The sequence below is a fragment of the Tachypleus tridentatus genome, chromosome 3 (assembly GCF_004210375.1).
Source record: "Tachypleus tridentatus isolate NWPU-2018 chromosome 3, ASM421037v1, whole genome shotgun sequence".
Classification (NCBI taxonomy): Eukaryota; Metazoa; Arthropoda; class Merostomata; order Xiphosura; family Limulidae; genus Tachypleus; species Tachypleus tridentatus.
The window spans coordinates 112957390-112982657 of NC_134827.1; the positions used below are offsets into that span (position 1 = coordinate 112957390).

Sequence of the window (25268 nt, forward strand, 5' to 3'; positions counted from 1 at the left end):
AGTGACATATAGACTGAGTTGCAAAATAACTAATGCACTTACTTCTAACTGGTTAAGTGCAATAATTAAGTCAGGAAAACATGATAATGGCCTACAATTGTGAGGCTGAATTTTCTAAAATTAAGGCACTCCTAACTCGGTAAATATTAAATACTAGAACTAATATTAACCGTGTTAGGGGATAAAAATGCGCCAGAAGCATTTGAGTGAGATTAGAATAGGACAAAACTACTCTCAACACCAGAGTTCTATTCTCGACAAAATCTTTCTAGACGTTTTATAAGTTGAGATTAAATCCACTTTCATTGGATTAAGGGTAATGTCTTGAAATCGCAGTGCAATCAGATTATTAGCTTTGGTTTTCTAAAAGAATAAGAGTCAGTACCAATTACACTCGCCAGGTTTAAATAGTTAAATTTGTCGGAAGATTGTGTAGCTATTCTGATAGTTCGTGTAGCCATGATCTAGTACAGAATTATACAATGAAAATTCAGAACATCAACTGTAGGATAAAAATATTAAGGCCATCCGATTGAATTACAAATAAACATATGTTAACTCCTAGGTACATTTTCCATCTTTGTTCACGTTTTTTTATTGTGCATTTCCTAACCATAGGTATGTAACATAACAAAGTACGACATCATGCCTCAATTAGTATTCAGTGTTATAAATTTAATAATGAAAGTTGAAAATATTCGTGATTTAGAGGCCTAGTGCTTTTTTATTTGTTGCGCCATCTGCTGTTGACTCTAAGGCACATCAGTCCACCTTAGGTCTGTAAATCAAAGAAAGAGAGTTAGGCCTCTTATAATGATGATGCTCACGTAATATTTATGGATTTTATAAGGCTTTTGACTCGTTATATAGCAGTGTAGATGAAATTAGTGTGTGAATTTGAAATGTTTTCATGAACTCGTTGAGTATACAACACAAAACTTCCTCTAACATTTTAAAACATCGTAATTTAACGAAACAAATGCATTAAAAATATTCTTGAATTTAACATTAAGAAAACAAAATCTATACAAATTTGTTTTAAATTAATTAGGCAATAAAATGCAGAAATTAATATGTATTTATTTTAAATTGGATAATTGGTGTGTTTTTTTCATATAGTTGATGTGTCATGTTTCGTAATGCAATCCTTTATTGGATGATGGTCGCATGAACTAATAAAACATTGTAAGACATTCAATAAATTTTACCCATTTGAAGTCGGCGAGTTTTTTTATTGATTTATTTACTCATAGTTGCTTTCTTAAAGTACTCAGTTATGTTTGTAAATATTTTTTGTTTCTTATTTTAAATTTCAAAGGATCTTTTGTTTTGGAATTTCGCACAAAGTTACTCGAGGGCTACCTGTGCTAGCCGTCCCTAATTTAGCAGTGTAAGACTAGAGGAAAGGCAAGTAGTCATCACCACCGACTACCAACTCTTGGGCTACTCTTTTACCAACGAGTAGTGAGATTGACCGTAACATTATAACGCCCCCACGGCTGAAAGGGCGAGCATGTTTGGCGCGATGGGGATGCGAACCCGCGACCCTCAGATTACGAGTCGCACACCTTAATACGCTTGGCCATGCCGGGCCCAAAGGATCTTTAACAAGATGAAATGTTTTAACTGTGGAAACTTATTTCTAACTTACCTGGGGATATCAGTTAGGAATTGGTGGTTAATAGTACCAGTGAATTACGAATTATTTTCTTAATCGTACAAATTTTCTGAAACGTGATTGTTTGTAATGTTTCAGTATTGATTCATATGTTAAGGACGAGTTAACAAATGATTCACTGTAACGAAAAAACAATATAGATAAGGATATTTTACAGTTTCACACCCGTGATTATCATTAGGAAAAGGTACCTTTGGAAGAATAAAGCATGAATTTCTAATCTACAGAAATCACAGTCAATCGATACAGGTCAAGGATGAACACAGTGGCAAGTTTAATATTGGTCGTCATTTTTTAACTGTGATAGTTGTTTTCGTTCGGGGGCTACTACAATTTACTTTATTTCATGGGCCACAATAGGATCTAAATACCATGTTGACACTTCCTTTCCACATATGAGATTTGTTTGTCTGTGACAAACAATCAAATCCTTAATTTATAATTGTCAATAAACAATAATCGTTAAGAAACAGGTGACGGTGTTAATATCGTTATAAACATCTATGATCCACGAAACGTAAAACTTCGAATACCATGTTAACATTAACAGTCTTGTTCACGACTGTATTCAGTCGGGAACATGTAGTTCATGTTAGAAAATCAAAGATCGTTTTGTTTCATATTCTCTGGTAACAAACAAATTTGTACAGCTTATAGTAGGACTGGAAATATTGGGTTTTGCTTCCAAAATGTCTCATAATTCCTTATATTTAAAGGAAAAGTAATCCAGTTGCTTGTAGAGATATATACAAAATTATAACGTCAGTTCATAGATTCTCCCGTTTGTTGGAATTATAGGTCCAGAGTGATAGTTGTCGAGTAACAAGCAAGATGTCTACCATTTTTTTTCACTAAAGCTTTGACGTAAAACTGGCCCTCCAGCAAGTAAGATGGCACGGATGATGGAAGATGTGATATGTTGAAAACCACGGGTTTTAAGTTGTACTCTCCCTGAAATTAGAAGCCAATGAAATAAAGTTCATTTGGATTTCATTAGAATCAGAAGGTGCTTATTTAAGTTAATTCTAAATAAAAACAATTGACGACTAATAAAACTAAAATTTAACAATTTTCTATAATAGAACCTACACTTCTTTGTAAAATGCTGCAACATCATAAATTTTTTGGCTACTATCAAGTTTTGAGATGTACTTACCAGTGGTTATATGATACATATTGTTTTAAAAACAATCTTCGTTCAAGAAATAAGATGGAACTGAACGAGATGTTGGTAAGAAAATATGGCGAATAGATACAACGTATAAAAGGGGCAAGCGATGAAGAAGTAATAAAGTTTGGTGTTTATAATTGTTCAAAAATCGTTTTGTTCACACACACAAAACTTTAAATGATGAAGCGTGGAAACCCAAAATGTATCATTTTCTCTTATAGTATAGTAGTGCAGTTACTGCGTGGATTAGAGAAGACAGTGAACACAAACAAGGTAAATAATAATAATCAGATATACTTTTCAACATTCACCTATACTCACGGGCATACTTTAAATTATGTACTTTATAACATTCACCTATACTCATTGACATACTTTAAATTATTTACTTTTTAACATTCACCTATACTCACTGACATACTTTAAATTATTTACTTTTTAACATTCACCTATACTCACGGGCATACTTTAAATTATGTACTTTATAACATTCACCTATACTCATTGACATACTTTAAATTATTTACTTTTCAACATTCACCTATACTCACGGGCATACTTTAAATTATGTACTTTATAACATTCACCTATACTCATTGACATACTTTAAATTATTTACTTTTCTTTACTTTTCATTCACCTATACTCACTGGCATACTTTCACCTAAATTATTTACTTTTAACATTCACCTATACTCACTGGCATACTTTAAATTATTTACTTTTTAACATTCACCTATACTCACTGGCATACTTTAAATTATTTACTTTTTAACATTCACCTATACTCACTGGCATACTTTAAATTATTTACTTTTTAACATTCACCTATATTCACTGGCATACCACCAGTAAGCTTGTCGGTTGTTGACAGTCCTACACGTCTTACCTTGATAAACGGACAACCAACAGTAACCTTGTCGATTGTTGACAGTCCAACACATTTTACATTGATAAACTGGCATCCAATAGTAACCTTGTCGGTTGTTGACAGTCCTACACATCTTACCATGATAAAGTGGCATCCAATAGTAACCTTGTCGATTGTTAACAGTCCTACACATCTTACATTGATAAACGGACAACCAATAGTAACCTTGTCAGTTGTTGACAGTCCTACACATCTTATCATGATAAACTGGCATCCAATAGTAGCCTTGTCAATTGTTGACAGTCCTACACGTCTTACATTGATAAACTGGCATCCAATAGTAACCTTGTCGGTTATTGACAGTCCTACACGTCTTACATTAATAAACGAACAACCAACAGTAACCTTGTTGGTTCTTGTCAGTTCTATACATCTTACCTTGATAAACGGACAACCACAATGAACTGTCACTTTTCTTGTGGGGCTTACACATATTCCCTCTGTAAACAGACGGGTGGAACATAGGTCGTCGAATGTGCAGGAACCCACATCATTTGGTAGACAGGGAATAGGTAGCCATGTTGATAATCCAAAAATCAACGGTATTTTCTTCATCATTTCTAGTTGAACCTGATGGTAAAAACATTATTGTTTCTAATTTTGTAATGAACATTTACTGGTTACAAACTAATTAATGAGCAACTTAGTTATTTTGAAAAAAACTTCTTGGTTTAAAATTAACATAATTAATGAACAACATAGTTCTTTGGTGAATAACTTGTTTTAAAGTTAACACTCGTTTGAACGGTTTCACAGTTTTTGTAGCTATGCTTGGCTTTTTGGCTTGCTTGCTTGAGAGCATATCAAAAGATTCAAACCTTAATCCTAGTTATGCCACCGAGTACGTTCTTCTTACTTAGTGGTGGAAACGTTGTAAGTGTAACAACTAATCCCTCTAGTCAGCAATTCTAACTTCTACGTTAAGGAGGTTGTGACTAAAAGCTGAGGTCTGTGACTTGACCTCCTAGCCTGCGTGTCCATCAGATGCTACTTAGATCGAAAATACAGGATATCTGAGGTTGATTTTGTCTGAAGATATAAACATTTCTTGTTTAAAAATCAAATAAACTACGTAACTTAAAACTTTCTAGTTGTGATAACTGAAATAGTCGTCAATTTTACACTTTCATAATTGATTTAGAATCAAATAATTTCCCTAAATTTTTATTTGTTGGATTTCGAAAGGTTGTAAACAAGTACTTTGGCGTCGTAATTGGCTCTCTGGAAGAAAGACTAGTGCATCTCAAAAAGTGGTTCAGATACTTGTAATATTTGGAATGAGTTAGTTTGCTTTTTCCATGCTACGAATGCTATTTAGTGTCGTATGAAGTGTTGGATTCTGGTATGTCTCACTTTTAACTGCAAATGGGTGATAAATCATAATTTTCTTTTGCCTTTGTGAACGCGAATGTAAAACCTCTTTCCATCCCAGCATCCATTTACAGAATTGTTAATTGGCCTGTAAGACTGATACAATTACTGTGAATAAATATTTTGTTGCACTAATAATAAAATAAAAGCAACTCTTACACTAGACAAGTTTTGATTTTAATTATTAAAATGTTTCGTGTCATCATCATGTAAGTTATATTTTGAAACTATTTTTGATGTTGACTCCATACTATGGGTCAAACATGCACAGGCTCGGTCTATTGGACCGAATGCAAACACGTCTGACGATTGGAGTAGAACATTTTATTAACGGTTTGTCAACCTTAGTAACTTCACATTTGATTGAGAATCGATGATGTCTGTCCAACCCGAAAAGTCGAAACTGAAGATGACATTTATTTAAAGGATAAGAATCGTATCATAAAGTTTGCATATTATATTTGTATAACCTCTTGAGCCTTTGAAATGCATATCTACAGTTTTGTCAGTATTCTTGTACAGAGTCTGGTATTTATTCTTCTCTATCGCTAAATCAGCAATTAAGTTAAAACAAATAGCTCATGAGTAATAGCAAATACAAAATACTATGTTGAATGGTACCCTGTAAAAGGTAATGGTATGCGCACTTCGACCCTCACCTGGACGTAGGGTTAGTAAGGAAAACAAAACCAATGTTTATTATAAAAGTGTTTCTTATGTCCGATTATACTGACAATAGAATTTACCACTAGAACGGGAGAATAAATAACTTCTCTACAGACACACCATTGACCATAATGCTATCAAAATATTAGAAAGCCGGGTTAAACCTGCAGACGAAATTGGACACAACGGAAAGATTCTGCCCAATTTAATGCAGGCCAGCTGAAGAGAAACAGCCCTCACAGTGTTGTTGGGAAGTTGCTAGCTAAATGTAGGGAGACTAGGATGACAAGTATGCGTTTCGCAATGTTCCAGAAGTATAGAAATACCGTCTCCAAACTTGTTGAAATTATAAGGTTTGTTTGTTTGTTTGTAATTAAGCACAAAGCTACACAGTGGGCTATTTGTGCTCTGCCCACCACGGGTATCGAAACCCGGTTTTTAGGGGTGTGAGTACGCAGACATACCGATAAGGACGTGTGGAACAAGTCTGTAAAGTTCTTTGTAGCGTCCATGGCTTCAAGATTTTCGGACATCCTGTGAATGATCCCCACTTGTCTATGGATTTTAGGAGGCGCCATCCTACAGCGATTATAATTCGCAATCCGAATGTTTATAAAAAAACAAAAAATTATATAAGAAGTAAACATGAAAATGGAATGAGACGTCACAACCTCTACGACTTACGTTATCAGTGTTTTTTAGATTTATAGGAAACTCAACAATCTATGGTATTTCACTTACATACACACACGCTCTCCGACTGCATAAACAGTTCTTTAACTTGCTAGCTCTAGTTGTCAACTCCACGTTGAACCATGATCAGAGAAATAAGAAATAAATAAAATATACCGAAAAGGAAAAGTGGAACAGTGGTTTAAGGGTTAATTTTCTGCCTATTTTACTTACTTAATAATGATCAAATTTCAAACTGGTGGTTAAAAATTTACCCACGTCTCTCATCTACGTAATGTTTTTCATCTATTTATCAGTAACAACTTAAGATGTGATTAACTTCATTATTCTGTTGTGTTAGTTACTAGAGACTTAAATTTTCACTTCTAAAAAAATATTACTCACCAAGTTTTGCATGTTAAAAGAACAACACCGATTAACACATCAAACAAAGGGAAATGGCATATCATGGTTGTTAGAACACTTTACTACGGGTCGAAGGTTTGAATCCCTACACTGAACATGCTCGCTCTTTCAGCTGAGACATTCAGTCACTCTTGTCGTTAATAAAAGAGTAGTCCAAACGTTTACGGTCGATAGTGTTCATTAGCTGCTTTTCATTTAGTCCATAACTTCTACTACAAAGGAATCAATTACAAACACAGAATAACCGACATGCAGGAACCTTTCCTACACTTGACGTTTTGGTAACCACTATATAAAGTTCACTAAACAATCTTGTCTGTTAATTACGGACTAATTAATTATTTAATATTTCTGAAGTTTCTGATTATGTACAACATATAGGAGACAAATTATTTGTTACCGGTAAGGGTGAAGACTGGTTTTGTCTGACATCTAGAATTATCCCTACACCAATTGGTCCAGGTACAAGGACTGGGTTCGGTTCAATCACAAAGTTTTTCACGTAGACGGGGTCATCTTCATTTCCACAACGTTCAAAAGCTAGTTTAGCGAAACCTCGTCTATCTGAGCTCTGGAAACGAAAAACGTATGAGGCTTTTCGGCCGTTTGAATCACACACAACAATTTTAACCTGAAGATGTACACCATTATTGTACAAATAAAATAATATATTAATTGTTACTGACGCTACTTCTTAAACTACAGTTTTAGTTGCACTCATGATGATATATGTAGATATTTATGGTCACCAGGAGTCCAGATCGACAAAAGACTTAGATATGATAAAAAGAGTCATGGGCAGTGTATAAATCGATATTAAACTAATGTTTCACTTGATGCAAAATACGGTTGAAAAATCAAATTACTTGTTTAAAAACGTAGACAAAAATCCAAAACAATTCCCTAATATTCCCACTGTTTTTTATTACTGTTTTTTTCCATCGGAATCGTTATAACAATTTTGCCTGCGTTTTCTCCACATCGGTAACATTTCAGTTGATCGCGAAATGATTAGCTACTGTTAGAAGAAATTGTAGAAATATATTGGTGAATATAAAATTAGGAAGGGGGAACACGTCGCCCCTCTATACTGAGATGCATAAATAGATTGCATAGTCACCAAAATAATTCTACAACTGTTTCTCTATGTGTGTGTTTTCTTATAGTAAAGCCACATTGGCCATCTTCTTAGCCCACCGAGGGGAATAGAACCCCTGATTTTAGCGTTGTAAATCCTAAACTTTTCGCTGTACCAGCGGGGGGCCTGTTTCTCTAATAGGCAATTGTCACCCATTTGACAGCGAACTAAATCTATGTAAACTAAACACAAAAAGTGTCTCCTGTCTTTATTCTCTGTTGAAAGTGTTGTAAGGGTGTCTCCTGTCTTTATTCTCTGTTGGAAGTGTTGTAAGAGTGTCTCCTGTCTTTATTCTTCATTAGAAGTGTTGTAAGAATGTCCCCTGTCTTTATTCTCTGTTGAAAGTGTTGTAAGAGTGTCTCCTGTCTTTATTCTCTGTTGGAAGTGTTGTAAGAATGTCTCCTGTCTTTATTCTCTGTTGGAAGTGTTGGAAGAGTGTCTCCTGTGTTCTTCTTTTATCGCAAGAGTTGTTTATAATATGCTTGCTTAAGAAAGCATAATCAAAGTACCATTGATATAAGTATTTAAAAGACTACTGTAACAATCGAGAATCAAAACATTTTAAAAAAATAGAGAAAAACTTCACATGCTTTGTTTCCAACCATTGTTTATTTTTTGATATTCACGGCAAAGCTACCAAGGTAATCTGCCGTAATTTTCAACTACAGACCTAATCAGTTCTGAAGAAAAAAACACATCTCGTGCCAAATAATCGCAGGTCGAATAATAATACTATTACTCCACCAACGAACAGAATATCCAAAAAAGAAGCGTTATACTCTACAGAAGGATAGAATATCCAACAAACAAGCGTTGTACTCCACAGAAGGATAGAATATCCAACAAACAAGCGTTGTACTCCACAGAAGGATAGAATATCCGACAAACAAGTTTTATGCTCCACAGAAGAATAGAATATCTGACAAACAAGTTTTATGCTCCACAGAAGGATAGAATGTTTTGATTTTATGCTTTCAGGTCAAGATCGGAGCTACATGACCTTGATTTCTTATTGGGTCAGGTCAAGTTTAAACTGATAATCTCCTCAGCGAGTTCCAGATTGAAAACAAAATTAGAACATTTTACTCTAATGACACAGGGCAAATCTTAATGAATCCAATTTATTTTAATTTATAATATTTTGGATATTATAGACAACACCAAGTTTATTTGTATCTGTTATGAGACAAACTTCTTATCGGTAGCTGACTGAACACCGACTAGTGTAGGTTCAAGAAGTAGACACGAGAGTATTGTAATACCAAATCACCTTTAAAGCACTGACTTAGTCGAAGTACAGCTTAGTTTCTCCCAAGTTACAGAACACGATTCATTTCCGTCAGGTTCTATTGACCACAGCTACAAGGGCTTAGTTATGACAGGTCTCTTTGGATCCGACTTCCAGAACCTACTTTTAAGTTTTTCTTATAGCATGAACACTAATTTTAAACATGCTTCAGTTGCATTGTATTTGACTGACATATACGTTGCTTCCATAAAGTCCATACCTCACCTCCACGTCATGTGCATTACTCATGATTATAAACAATGGTCACAGCTTGGGTTGAATTATATCATGGTTATAAACAATAGTCACAGATTGGGTTGAATTATATCATGGTTATAAACAATAGTCACAGCTTGGGTTGAATTAACACTTTATATAGATATCAAGCTGAATTATATCATGGTTATATTCGCTCTAATATCTATATAAAGTGTTAACGCAACCCAAACTGTGACAATTGTTTATAACCATGATATTTTGTTACTAACAAATTCATTCTCAAAGGTTTCAAAGTAACTTAAATCTTAATAAACATTTACTGGTCTCGTTTAATCAAACTGTCAGCTGACAAACAAAGTTTCTCTAATGTAATAATTAACATATTTTACAAAACCTTGACAGTGAGAATTTCAGAATCTACCTGTAAAAGTTTGTAAGGTAAAAATCCAGTACTTACCCGTTTCTGGACAGAATGACTATTCAAATGATTAGCGAGACGCAAGGCTTTATCCTGGAAGTAGCCCGTCCATGTCGTCACATCCGCTGTTTGAATGAGCTTCACCAGTCCAAACATCATCACCACGAGCGCCAGTCTTGACATTGCTTACAAGTGATAGATGAAACTTTATGTTACCGAAGCTTTCGATTACCAGCAGAAACCGAGTTATGCTAGAGGTTCTTAGCGAGTGGCTATTTATATAGGTGTTAATCCCTCCCCTACTTGCCTAAGTGTTACAATCAGCTGTCATGTAGGCACGTGTTTTACCACTGAAAACATCCAGCAGATGTAAGCACTTTCAGTTCCCAGCCCTAATCATAGAATGCGAGAAGATAAAAGCACACTAGCTAGAATGGGTGATCAACCGCGGGCTAGAAATCTCGTACAAGTCTGTTGCCCTACTCCCCTATATTTCAGATTACGGTATGCGGCCATACATCAGATTCCCGAGGAACGAGTTAGAAACGTGCTTTTCTTGTTCGTCTTTTCACTGCGGCGCCAGGTGTCTCTTGCTAAAGGTCTTTTCAGTGATGGACACGCAGGGTCTTCCGCAAATTGCTACTGACCGGTAAGTAGGTTAAGGTTTTAACATTAAGACAGCATTCCTGAACTGGTTCTTTTCCCACCCCCTCGGACAGGGGATATTGACTTTGAGTGATTAGTACTGAACTGAAAATTATGTATAATTGTATTCATTCCAAAAAGTGTCAGCAAAATGAATGATTGGGGACAAAAGTTTTATTTCACACGTCAAAATGAATATTCTTCTAATATAAGAACCAAATACTAAAATATTTATCTTGTTTATTACAGTAAAAAATTAGAAAAATCAAATAAAAAATAGAAAAATTAAATAACAAAAATTAGAAAAATTAGTTCTTCCGACATTGGACCTACTTTCATCAGAAGTGGGACAGACTCATATTAAGAGTGTTAGATTTTCACCAGAAGTTGGACAGGCTCATATTAAGAGTGTTAGATTTTCACCAGAAGTTGGACAGACTCATATTAAGAGTATTAGATTTTCATCAGAAGTTGGACAGACTCATATTAAGAGTGTTAGATTTCTACCAGAAATTGGACAGACTCATATTAAGAGAGTTAGACTTTCACCAGAAGTTGGACAGACTCATATTAAAAGAGTTAGATTTTCATCAGAAGTTGGACAGACTCGTATTAAGAGTGTTACATTTTCACCAGAAGTTAGACAGACTCATATTAAGAGTGTTAGATTTTCACCAGAAGTTGGACAGACTCATATTAAGAGAGTTAGATTTTCACTAGACGTTGGACAGACTCATATTAAGAGAGTTAGATTTTCATCAGAGGTTGGACAGACTCGTATTAAGAGTGTTACATTTTCACCAGAAGTTGGACAGACTCATATTAAAAGTGTTAGATTTTCATCAGAAGTTGGACAGACTCATATTAAGAGTGTTAGATTTTCACCAGGAGTTGGACAGGCTCACCTGTTGAGAGTGTTAGATTTTCACCAGGTGTTAGACAGCCTCACTTGTCAAGAGTATTAGATTTGAGTGACTTATTGGATCTTGCATTAAACAATTCACTTCTGAAGCTTTTCTATTGTGATGCCAAAAACAATCAAAACCCGCTTTTAAACAGCTGAAAAATATAAAGAGTAGTTTGGAATTTATTTAGTTTTAGACTCTTCCATTAACATTTTTTGCCACGAGTTTCGTTTGAAAATTAATCAAGAAATTAAAGGAATCATTTCTAAAAACAAGCAAGAAAACTGTTGTTTGATAATTTATTTTAGGTTCAATTTTTCTCACCAGATGGTTGTTGAATGATTTATTTTAGGTTCCATTTTTCTTACCAGATGTTTGTTTAATAATTCATTTTAGGGTCCATTTTTCTCACTAGATGTTCTCTTAAACACGAATAAAAGTTATTTGTTGTCTCTAAATTAAATCCTTTAAAATACAAAATTAGCTATATTTACCAGAACATAAAAAGCACCCTGGGGAAAAACCTTGTACTTGATTTCGAAAGGACATAGGCTGCAAACAGTAGCTCACTTACTGATCTGCCGACTGTAGGTGATGACAACTGTCTGATATTTCTATACAGCAAACGTCATTTCAAACCATAAGTTTGAACAGTTACGATCTATAGGTTTAATCAGAATCTATTAATACAACAAGCAATCAGTAAGTGCATGTAATATAAATTTCTCCTGGATTTTCTTTAATACATCAGCAGTAATCCAAAATACAACGGGATTACCTGCAAATTGATGCAGATTACAGATATATGTTTACAGGAATTTCAGCACGGGTACGTAATAGTCTATTTTTAGAATATTAGTTTAAAACTACATGACCAACTAGAATTCAAAACAAGTAAAAAAACAAACAATAATTTGTTAACACATATATATTTTTCCTGGGAGGGGAAGGGATAGGGAACTGTTATTTTTTTATACAAAGCAATGGCGCCTTCATGGTGCCCTAGTGGTCCATCTTTTTAACACTACCGAGGCTGTAGAAACGTAACGTGAGAAGGCCGTCGAAACACGACATTGTTTATTATTCTAGCCACGTGAACTCACAGTATTTAATTTTTTTATATAATTCCAAACAAATGCGTTCCAAACGACACTTACGAGTTTTCACAAAGTTTAGTGGTTTAAAAACGAGTAAAAAGGGCAACAGTCACATGTATATTTAAAGGACAGTGCTTTAAATATGTGTAAAAAGTGCGACAGTCGCGTGTATATTTAAAAGACAGTGCTTTAAATATGTGTAAAAAGTGCAACAGTCACATGTATATTTAAAGGACAGTGCTTTAAATACGTGTGAAAAGTGCGACAGTCACATGTATATTTAAAGGACAGTGCTTTAAATACGTGTGAAAAGTGCGACAGTCACATGTATAATTAAAGGACAGTGCTTTAAATACGTGTAAAAGGTGCGACAGTTACATGTATATTTAAAGGACAGTGCTTTAAATATGTGTAAAAAGTGCGACAGTCACATGTATATTTACAGGACAGTGCTTTAAATACGTGTAAAAAGTGCGACAGTCACATGTATATTTAAAGGATAGTGCTTTAAATATGTGTAAAAAGTGCGACAGTCACATGTATATTTAAAGGACAGTGCTTTAAATATGTGTAAAAAGTGCAACAGTCACATATATATTTAAAGAACAGTGCTTTAAATATGTGTAAAAAGTGCGACAGTTACATGTATATTTAAAGGACAGTGCTTTAAATATGTGTGAAAAGTGCGACAGTCACAAGCTCACTTTCAGTTCAGCAGTTTAAAGAAAAAACCAACGTTATAAATTAAATAAAGAACCAACGTTACAAATAAGTAAGTTAAAATTAAAATATTTCGTTGCTGTCGTTACGGTTTAACTGAAAAAATATCCTTACACAAAATAACAACACTAAAAACCGTGGTGAGCATAACACAGATATCATATTGTGTAGATTTGTACTTAACTACAAACATGAAACTAACATCGACAAAATAACAACACTAGAAACCGTGATGGGCATAACACAGGTACCACATTGTATAGATTTATGCTTAACTACAAACATAAAAACTAACATGAAGAAAATAACAACACAAGAAACCGTGGCGGGCAGAACAGTAAGATTTGAATGTCATTTTTGTTTCATGCACTCGTTCCCACAATATAGAACTAAATTTTTTAAACGAATGCGAGCTTCGAACCCTCAGAATTCACAGGCTGGATTGTTAAACACTAGAATGCACCTAGTTCACTCAGTAACACGATTGTAACCCTAATCTGGTATCTTGTAGTCTGTATTTGTATTTTGAGTAATAATGTTAAACATTAATACACTGAGATTTCCACAATACTTGGCTACAGTTTTGCGATGTGAAGTGTAATTCAACCAGAAGTAATGAGAGTTTGAATTTTAGTCAACATTAAAAAGTCAAATGGAATTTGTTTGTTTTTTTTTGGAATTTCGCACAAAGCTACTCGAGGGCTATCTGTGCTAGCCGTCCCTAATTTAGCAGTGTAAGACTAGAGGGAAGGCAGCTAGTCATCACCACCCACCGCCAACTCTTGGGCTACTCTTTTACCAACGAATAGTGGGATTGACCGTCACATTATAACGCCCCCACGGCTGGGAGGGCGAGCATGTTTGGCGCGACGCGGGCGCGAACCCGCGACCCTCGGATTACGAGTCGCACGCCTTACGCGCTAGGCCATGCATGGAATTTGTACGTCAAAGAAAGTGGTGAAAACAGTTTTCCTTTATTTAGAAGTTGGATATTATTAACAAAGCTTTAAAAATAGTTTTATTTGGGACATCAGCAAAAGCTAAGAGAAAAAACGCAAGGTAAATTTGAAAAGAATTCTGTTTTGGTATATAATATCACAAAGCTTATTAGAACTTCATTAATCCATAAAATCTATGTCATCGTGCGAGTTTCATTTTCTAAAAATATAAACCAGAGTTTTCAACATCCTGTCGTGGACTATATACCGGTTAGCTAGTTAAAGTCAAACTGATGAATCGTACACGTCTTTGGTCATGCAGTTCACTGTATGTTACTTTCCTAAGAAGAATATTAAAGCAGTTTTAAGCTTGAAATACTAAATAACAAAAAGAAACACGTTGCTTGTATGAGAGGAAAAGGGTTTTAATTAAATATATATTTATCTTACATTATGGTTTTACTTATAAATTCTCCATGCCTCGTAACACCCTATTTCTTGTAGCAGTTTTAATAGTGTGTAATACTATGGTTCCATTTTCACAGAAAAGTGACACAAATTGTCAATTATACGTCAAATTGGGTCGTTTCCGGTAACGTACAAAGTACTTACTACTCATATAAACGCTATTACTTGAGTATACCTGCAGTAATTTTCAAGAAATAAAACTGGTAATAAGTCAGAACATATGTTATTGAAGAGTGTATGTTGATAATTCATTTACATTGTTTGTGAAAAAAACATAACTTAAGAGTTTAATAATCCATATCCACCGGAAACATAATAAAAATAGAAAATTCGTGCCGTGAATCCAACTTTTATACTAAGTTTCATAGACTGCAGTGACTCTAAGTGAAATACATTATCATTTTCACCACGACGATATTTCCACCAAAGATGTGGTTTGGGGTTTGTTTGGTTCTTCAAATATTCTCCCTGCTTCTTGGGTTTTACAGAAATTCATAACTTACCGGCGTTTAAAATATAAGTTAAATAGCTATGCGACTCTAATATAGTTTCTTAGACATTTCTAGTTTTCCTGTCGTTCAACAGAATTATATATATGTTGCTACCAGTTGTATCGTGTTCATCCAAGCACATTGAAGAACAACAGCACAATTAGAATATATTGTGAATTGGCTGAAGCGCCTTTGGAATGATAAAACTATGAATTTAAACATCACAACAATGATAACTACTGTATAGCTACAGCTTGTCGAAAACATGTTGTTACTCACGAGATTCACAGATTCGTTCACGGGAAATCAGGCTCTATGAGATAATAAAGAAATGACCAGTGTTCATCGCAGTGTTCTATAGGTTACGTAGTAGTGATATTGGATGTGATTCATCGCAGTGTTCTGTAGGTTACGTAGTAGCGATATTGGATGTGATTCATCGCAGTGTTCTACAGGTTACGTAGTAGCGATATTGAATGTGCTTCATCGCAGTGTTCTACAGGTTACGTAGTAGCGATATTGAATGTGCTTCATCGCAGTGTTCTACAGGTTACGTAGTAGCGATATTGGATGTGATTCATCGCAGTGTTCTACAGGTTACGTAGTAGCGATATTGGATGTGCTTCATCGCAGTGTTCTACAGGTTACGTAGTAGCGATATTGGATGTGATTCATCGCAGTGTTCTACAGGTTACGTAGTAGCGATATTGAATGTGCTTCATCGCAGTGTTCTACAGGTTACGTAGTAGCGATATTGAATGTGCTTCATCGCAGTGTTCTACAGGTTACGTAGTAGCGATATTGGATGTGATTCATCGCAGTGTTATAAAGGTTACGTAGTAGTGATATTGGATGTGATTCATCGCAGTGTTCTGTAGGTTACGTAGTAGTGATATTGGATGTGATTCATCGCAGTGTTCTACAGGTTACGTAGTAGCGATATTGGATGTGATTCATCGCAGTGTTCTACAGGTTACGTAGTAGCGATATTGGATGTGATTCATCGCAGTGTTATAAAGGTTACGTAGTAGTGATATTGGATGTGATTCATCGCAGTGTTCTACAGGTTACGTAGTAGCGATATTGGATGTGATTCATCGCAGTGTTCTACAGGTTACGTAGTAGCGATATTGGATGTGATTCATCGCAGTGTTCTACAGGTTACGTAGTAGCGATATTGGATGTGATTCATCGCAGTGTTCTACAGGTTACGTAGTAGCGATATTGGATGTGATTCATCGCAGTGTTCTACAGGTTACGTAGTAGCGATATTGGATGTGATTCATCACAGTGTTCTACAGGTTACGTAGTAGCGATATTGGATGTGATTCATCGTAGTGTTCTACAGGTTACGTAGTAGCGATATTGGATGTGATTCATCGTAGTGTTCTACAGGTTACGTAGTAGCGATATTGGATGTGATTTATCGCAGTGTTTTACATGTTACGTAGTAGCGATATTGGATGTGATTCATCGCAGTGTTCTACAGGTTACGTAGTAGCGATATTGGATGTGATTCATCGCAGTGTTCTACAGGTTACGTAGTAGCGATATTGGATGTGATTCATCGTAGTGTTATAAAGGTTACGTAGTAGTGATATTGGATGTGATTCATCGCAGTGTTTTACAGGTTACGTAGTAGCGATATTGGATGTGATTCATCGCAGTGTTCTACAGGTTACGTAGTAGCGATATTGGATGTGATTCATCGTAGTGTTATAAAGGTTACGTAGTAGTGATATTGGATGTGATTCATCGAAGTGTTTTATAGGTTACGTAGTAGCGATATTGGATGTGATTCATCGAAGTGTTCTACAGGTTAACGTAGTAGCGATATTGAATGTGCTTCATCGCAGTGTTCTACAGGTTACGTAGTAGCGATATTGAATGTGCTTCATCGCAGTGTTCTACAGGTTACGTAGTAGCGATATTGGATGTGATTCATCGCAGTGTTCTATAGGTTAGGTACGATTAGGCTAATAGAAGTATAATATATTATAAATATTATACTAACAAACATCTACATATTTTTATGTAAATTAAACGACAAATAAACTGTTTATAAACAAATAACCAAAGATAGGAGGGGCAGAAAGTGTTCGTACAGTTCAGAATGTGTGAAAAAACTGATATTCCCGTAACAAATTTGTTTAGTTTGGCGAATAAACTACATTATACCATTCCAGAACTAGACACTGGATTCATAATTATTAGAATTTAGCCAGCAAAACATATACTTTCGGCAATTTAGCGCCGTCTCCGTCATTATCTGCTTGGTCATCATGGAGAACAGAAAACAACTGTCCAGTGATTTAAAAACCCGAATTATTGTAGAATTCAAGTCTCGTGTGTCTCTTTCCGGTATTGCTACACAACTTAATATGCCGAAATCTACTGTTCAAAGCATAATTGCCAAGTTTAAGCTTACAGGATTAACTGCTAACCTCCCTCGTTCCGGACGCCCCACCAAAATTCCAGAGAGAACCAAAAGGAAGGTTCTCAGAGAAGTTAGTAGGAACCCTCGTTTAACACGTAATGACATACAGAAACTGTTAAGGGAAACTGGGGTTGAAGTAAGCACCTCTACAGTTACGAACATGTTACGCTCTTCTAAGTTCAAAGCATGCCGTCCTCGTATAACTCCATATTTAAAGCCTGTTCATTTAGAAGCACGATTGAGGTATGCAAGAAAGCATGTAGATAAACCCATTACCTATTGGAAGAGTATTCTTTGGTCAGACGAGACTAAAATCGAGCTTTTCGGCCACAATGATTTTCGCTATATTTTCCGTAAGATGGGGGGAACGTAATCTTCCAAAGAACACCGTCCCTACAGTTAAACACGGAGGTGGCTATATCATGCTATAGGGTTCCTTCAGCTCTTCTGGTGTATGCAGCCTTCACCACGTCAACGGAATCATGAAAAAAGAAGAGTACGTTGATATATTAGGCACTTATATGAAGAATGATGCTCGGAACTTGCGGCTTGGGCGTCGTTGGATCTTCCAGCACAACAATGACCCTAAGCACACATTGAAATATGTGCAATCCTGGTTGCAGAGGAACCATATAAGCGTTCTGGAGTGGCTATCGCAGTCACCCGATCTCAAACCAATTGAAAACGTTTGGCATGAGTTGAAGACCAGGGTTCGTCAGCGTCATCCGAAAAACTTGCAAGAGTTGAAGGCCTTCTGTAAAGAAGAATGGAAGAAAATACCAGTCAAGTGCTGTCAAACTATGAGGAGAGATTGCGCCAAGTAATTCACCTGAGAGGCTACACAACTGACCATTAAAGTAGATGCACGAACACTTTCTGCCCCTCCTATCTTTGGTTATTTGTTTATAAACAGTTTATTTGTCGTTAAATTTACATAAAAATTTATGTAGATGTGTGTTACGACAGAAAGTCTTCGTACCCCTGCGTCGTGTGTAGTTTTTTTCTCATAACTTGAAAAGTATCATGATTAGGATAATGAAAGTATGGTGTATTATAAATATTATACTAACACACATCTACATAACGAAAAGGTAGTATTAATGACAAGGTAGTATTAACGACAAGGTAGTATTAATGACAAGGTAGTATTAATGACAAGGTATTATTAACGACAAGATAGTATTAATGACAAGGTATAATTAACGACAAGGTAGTATTAATGACAAGGTATTATTAACGACAAGGTAGTATTAATGACAAGGTATAATTAACGACAAGGTAGTATTAATGACAAGGTATTATTAACGACAAGGTAGTATTAATGACAAGGTATAATTAACGACAAGGTAGTATTAATGACAAGGTATTATTAACGACAAGGTAGTATTAATGACAAGGTATAATTAACGACAAGGTAGTATTAATGACAAGGTATTATTAACGACAAGGTAGTATTAATGACAAGGTATTATTAACGACAAGGTAGTATTAATGACAAGGTATAATTAACGACAAGGTAGTATTAATGACAAGGTAGTATTAACGACAAGGTAGTATTAATGACAAGGTAGTATTAACGACAAGGTAGTATTAATGACAAGGTATTATTAACGACAAGATAGTATTAATGACAAGGTATAATTAACGACAAGGTAGTATTAATGACAAGGTATTATTAACGACAAGGTAGTATTAATGACAAGGTATAATTAACGACAAGGTAGTATTAATGACAAGGTATTATTATCGACAAGGTAGTATTAATGACAAGGTATTATTATCGACAAGGTGGTATTAATGACAAGGTATTATTAACGACAAGGTAGTATTAATGACAAGGTATAATTAACGATAAGGCAGTATTAATGACAAGGTATTATTAACGACAAGGTAGTATTAATGACAAGGTATTATTAACGACAAGGTAGTATTAATGACAAGGTATAATTAACGACAAGGTAGTATTAATGACAAGGTAGTATTAATGACAAGGTATTATTAACGACAAGATAGTATTAATGACAAGGTATAATTAACGACAAGGTAGTATTAATGACAAGGTATTATTAACGACAAGGTAGTATTAATGACAAGGTATAATTAACGACAAGGTAGTATTAATGACAAGGTATTATTATCGACAAGGTAGTATTAATGACAAGGTATTATTATCGACAAGGTGGTATTAATGACAAGGTATTATTAACGACAAGGTAGTATTAATGACAAGGTATAATTAACGATAAGGCAGTATTAATGACAAGGTATTATTAACGACAAGTAGTATTAATGACAAGGTATTATTAACGACAAGGTAGTATTAATACAAGGTATAATTAACGACAAGGTAGTATTAATGACAAGGTATTATTAACAACAAGGTAGTATTAATGACAAGGTATAATTAACGACAAGGTAGTATTAATGACAAGGTATTATTATCGACAAGGTAGTATTAATAACAAGGTATTATTAACGACAAGGTAGTATTAATGACAAGGTATAATTAACGATAAGGCAGTATTAATGACAAGGTAGTATTAACGACAAGGTAGTATTAATGACAAGATATTATTATCGACAAGGTAGTATTAATGACAAGGTATTATTAACGACAAGGTAGTATTAATGACAAGGTATAATTAACGATAAGGCAGTATTAATGACAAGGTATTATTAACGACAAGGTAGTATTAATGACAAGGTATTATTAACGACAAGGTAGTATTAATTACAAGGTATTATTAACGACAAGGTAGTATCAATGACAATGTATTATTAACGACAAGGTAGTATTAATGACAAGGTATAATTAACGATAAGGCAGTATTAATGACAAGGTATTATTAACGACAAGGTAGTATTAATGACAAGGTATTATTAACGACAAGGTAGTATTAATTACAAGGTATAATTAACGACAAGGTATTATTAACGATAAGGTAGTATTAACTACAAGGTATTATTAACGACAAGGTAGTATTAATGACAAGGTATAATTAACGACAAGGTAGTATGAATGACAAGGTATTATTAACGACAAGGTAGTATTAATGACAAGGTATAATTAACGACAAGGTAGTATCAATGACAATGTATTATTAACGACAAGGTAGTATTAATGACAAGGTATTATTAACGACAAGGTAGTATTAATGACAAGGTATTATTAACGACAAGGTAGTATTAATTACAAGGTATAATTAACGACAAGGTATTATTAACGATAAGGTAGTATTAACTACAAGGTATTATTAACGACAAGGTAGTATTAATGACAAGGTATAATTAACGACAAGGTAGTATGAATGACAAGGTATTATTAACAACAAGGTAGTATTAATGACAAGGTATTATTAACGACAAGGTAGTATTAATGACAAGGTATAATTATCGTGGCCTACTTAAGAAAGCAGACAGAAACTCATTATAAGTGTTATTTAAAATTGCCTACTGTGTGACTGCACGTTGTAAGTATTTTGAAGGTATAGATAGAATAATTTTGGAAAATCTTTGCACTTATCAACCTACAGTTTGTATCAGCCCCTCTATCAAAGGCGGTATTTCGCGCCCTCAGTGGTTAACATAATTAATTGACACAGTGGTTGGACAGTTATGCAAATTTATGACTCATGCACTGTTATAAAGTGCTTATTTAGTTATTCAATCATATTTGTCATTTGATATGCTTGATATAAAATAGGTGATAAACAAATGTATATCACAGCAACGAAATTCGATTATTTGACTCTTTGAAAATAAAGATGGAATTGCCACTATTTTAAGAAACAACAGTACCTACAGATTACATTGGACCAGGTATACATGCAACCAACAAACAAGAAGCAAGCCAAGTTGCTGTTGTTGTTTTTTTGTTTTAAGCACAAAGGGCTATCTGTGCTCTACCCAACACGGGCATCGACAACCAGCTTCTAGTGGTGTTAAGTCCATAGACATGTCGCTGTGCCACTTAAGGACACAAGGTTGCTAAGACTAATAAGTGTAATACCCAAGCTCCAAATCTCGACTTTGTAGTAGTGAAAATTGATACTTTACCCCACTTAGAGTCGTTCAGGAGTAAGTAAATTGGTTTTAAAATAACCTTCATAGAAATCCCAACAAAATTATGCACTTTGTCTCTTAACTTAATTTTGAAACTAAAAGCTCCGATTTTGGAACGAAAATTTAACGTTAATGAATATATAAATGAGTAAGTTAATGTATACATACTTTTATAACATCAGATCATTAATATTCTCCGATTCGGAACCAATTTTAAGGGACTCCTTCTCCAAGGGAGAGAATGGATCACAGTCCCCATTTCAAACTGATGTCCGTCCAACTTTTATGGAATTTAAGCGTTTGTACATCACTTTATCTCGGTCGAAGTTCATGAAGAATAATATATCAGTGAAGTACAGCGTCCCCTAGCTGAAGAGATTTTCCTAGCTCTAGAACAACTGAAAGTTGTGCTCCCTCTGATATATATACGTGTTCCGCTGTGTGTCTATCACTGTCGAGGAGCCTGACTTTAAATACACATCTTACAAATTTAAGAAGGATATACCCAAATAACTGATGTATGTAAGGGTATAGCCTGTCAAAAGTGACGTGGCAAATACTATCACACTCACCCCATAGTAAACCCTCACCTCACATTTCATAGACAACTGAAATGAATAAATTTTGCAAAATAAAGCTTGACCAATGAAGATGCAGAAAAGTGCGGTCAAGACAGTCAAACGTCAATAAATCCCTCGTGAGCCAATCAAACTTAAAATCATTTACGAAATAAATTCGAGACGTATTCAAAAAATAATTATTGGTAAACTCAGTTAGATTAATAACTTTTATTACATAATAAAGCTAATACGTCTTGGTGTGTGTGTGTTTTTTATAGCAAAACCTCAGCAGATGCAACAAAAGCACCACCGAATATTATAAAACTGGAAACATATTTATTGATTTCTTCGCTGATTAAAAAGTTGTTCTTTTTGTTAATTAAAAACATTGATGGTATAACATAAAATAACTCAACTAAGAACCGATTTAAGTTTAAAATGAAATCAATATTTTTGCATTCATGATAAATGTTATGCACTTGGCTCTAGACAACGTTATCTTACACTATGTTTTTAATTTAGGCTTATTGCACCAACATTCACTACACCTATAAAGTATCATGGCCCCTTGCATCCTCGTTACTAAAATCTTAATGGGCAGACAGTAATCGAACCATATCTGGATAAATGCATTTTGGCTTTGATGACCACTTCTATTTCGAGAAATCAAGAGAAAAAAACAAGCACCACGTGACACACACTCACATGTAGGTTATTATATAGGTTAGTTTAATAATTTAGCTTGTTATCATAGAACAGCTCAATTTCAACACTCGTTCCTTGAATCTTCGTAAGGCTACCAGATTCAAACTGTGCATACACTTTTAGGAGGAATCAGCTCTGATGTCTTTTGCACTCAGGCACATAAATAAAAATGCTTGAGTTGTTGAAATAACAGATTAATATTCAGAATTCGACAAGTTTTTACATACAAAGAACTATGAAAACAAAAACAGATTTCGTTGTTTAGATTTATTAGTATGCGAAATGATAATTGAAGTAAATTACCTGACATATTTGATAAAAAAGAAAATAAATCACTCCCAACTTCAAAACATAAAGCAATTGTAGTAAAGTTACTTCCAATAAAATAGTAATAATAACAACAATCAATGTCAAAGATAAAATAAATAAACATTAATATTTATTCTAAAATTCTGTTATGTAAATACTTAAATCAAATGGATAATAATTCTAATCCACTCAATTAAGTACATACTGTAACAGTCATTGTTCATGATAACATAAATAGCGCAGGGATCACTGTCGCGTCACAGCCGGCCTGAAGAACTGTGGTGTCAGACGAAAGGTTTCGTCGGTACTGGATATAGCGAATGTAGTGTGGTTGATATATCGTATTTTTCTTTACTTTCGCTCATCATATCTTAGAATAAAACACCAATATTTCAACTTACATTTTCATCTATGTACCTGATATAATTCTCTATCAGTTATATCCAGTTTTTGTATAACACTGAACCTTACTGAAGATTACGTCGAAATATTGGTATATTAAAGAAATACTTTATTTGAAGTTGAGGGTCATTTTATACTCCATTTTTATATCAAATATTTCAATGTTTAAATTAATGTCTTTTGAAAATTTTCGTTAAACTCAAGCAATAAAATTTCCACGCACAATTCCTACTTCTTCTGTCTTTCAAAACAAACTCAGACATCACAGTTTTTCACAAAAACTAAAGCATTTATTTAGCTTTCGTGTGATAAAATGGATTGTAACCACTGCCATTTTTATCTTCCCATGCTCATGAGTCTCAGTTAATTTTTACTTTTTATCACACTTTTGTGTATGTATTTCCCCAAATATTTAACCATGATCTCACTTCACTTGTCAATAAGCTTATCAAACACGGTATATGAAAATATGCATTTAGATAACTTATTATCAAGAAGTGTGCAGGCGATACCTAGGGAGGAAGAAATAACTCTACTTATGAAGCTGGAAATTTTGATCACATGGCTATTGTTATCCAATCAAGCGCAAGCTTCCGGTGTGAGCCATTTACAGCTGCTCTTCTCCCTGGTTCGGCACAGAAAACTTTTTATCGTCAGCCGCCATATTAGTTTGTTACAAAATACCAATCAATAAATTTAGGAAAAATTTTCCATATTCACGTTTTTTTTATATCTTCTTTAGTTAGATTTTGTATGTCTAATTGTAGAAATTAGAAGGAGTTCGTTGAAGTAAAATTATAATCTGTTTGAATGTGATGAAAAATCCTATAATTTTTAATACATCCCCTAGTGCCAGAATCTAACTTAAATTTAGTACCTTTTGATGTCAGCCGAATCACAAGCAACCTTACTCAGGAAACGATCCGTAACTCTGTGGGTTTGACGGAGGTAGGAGATCATCGGGATGTAGTACAGACAATCACGACGTCAGTTGACGAAAGATATCCTGAAATAGGACATGTGCATAACACAGTCCTTATTTCAGTGTTTTAATATTTTTTACATTAGATAATCAAACTGGATTTGGTATTTGACAGTATGAGATTTTATAAATAACATCTTTAAGTGTAATTTAAAGAAAACATTTTCTTTCTTAGTTTGTTAAAAGTTTTATAGTAAACAGTTAGGCCTAACAACAGTCATACTCAGTTACCAACGATTAAGCCTAAATTATTATTTGTGTTAAATTATATTTGTTACGTTTGTACTGAGACTGAGAGTTCCAGCTGAAGAACATTTAAAGAAAATGGCTGAACTTATTGATGGAAGACCACCAAATAAACGACAAAGATTATCAGAAACGTCGCTAACAGTGTCAACAACCGATAGCACAGGTAAAAACAGTTTATTCAAAAATAAGCCTACAAAATTATATTTGAATAAACCATGTAACTTATTACAATTTATAAGTACAAGATACGACCTGAAGTAGTATAAATTGAATAATGAAATGATTTATACAGAAAGTAAAATAGTGATATAATTTTGGTA

General features: G+C 34.4%; 1 protein-coding gene and 1 pseudogene across 2 annotated transcripts in view; one reads left to right on the forward strand and one right to left on the reverse strand.

Annotated features, from left to right (window-relative positions):
• Positions 1-4: 4 nt before the first annotated feature.
• LOC143247794 (ganglioside GM2 activator-like) lies at positions 5-24687 on the reverse strand. The gene is made up of 5 exons (XM_076496278.1): positions 24595-24687; positions 10018-10163; positions 7316-7486; positions 4159-4350; positions 5-2629 (listed from the first exon to the last, which is right to left on the reverse strand). Exons 2-5 carry the CDS (start codon positions 10159-10161, stop codon positions 2471-2473), a joined length of 666 nt encoding a protein of 221 aa, XP_076352393.1. The 5' UTR covers positions 10162-10163; positions 24595-24687; the 3' UTR covers positions 5-2470.
• Positions 24615-25268, forward strand: part of LOC143247790 (CREB-binding protein-like) — a 36775-nt pseudogene continuing 36121 nt past the window's right edge. Inside the window, exon 1 of the transcript XR_013026715.1 lies at positions 24615-25111. The product of XR_013026715.1 is annotated as a CREB-binding protein-like (transcript). The remainder of the gene's footprint in view (positions 25112-25268) is intronic.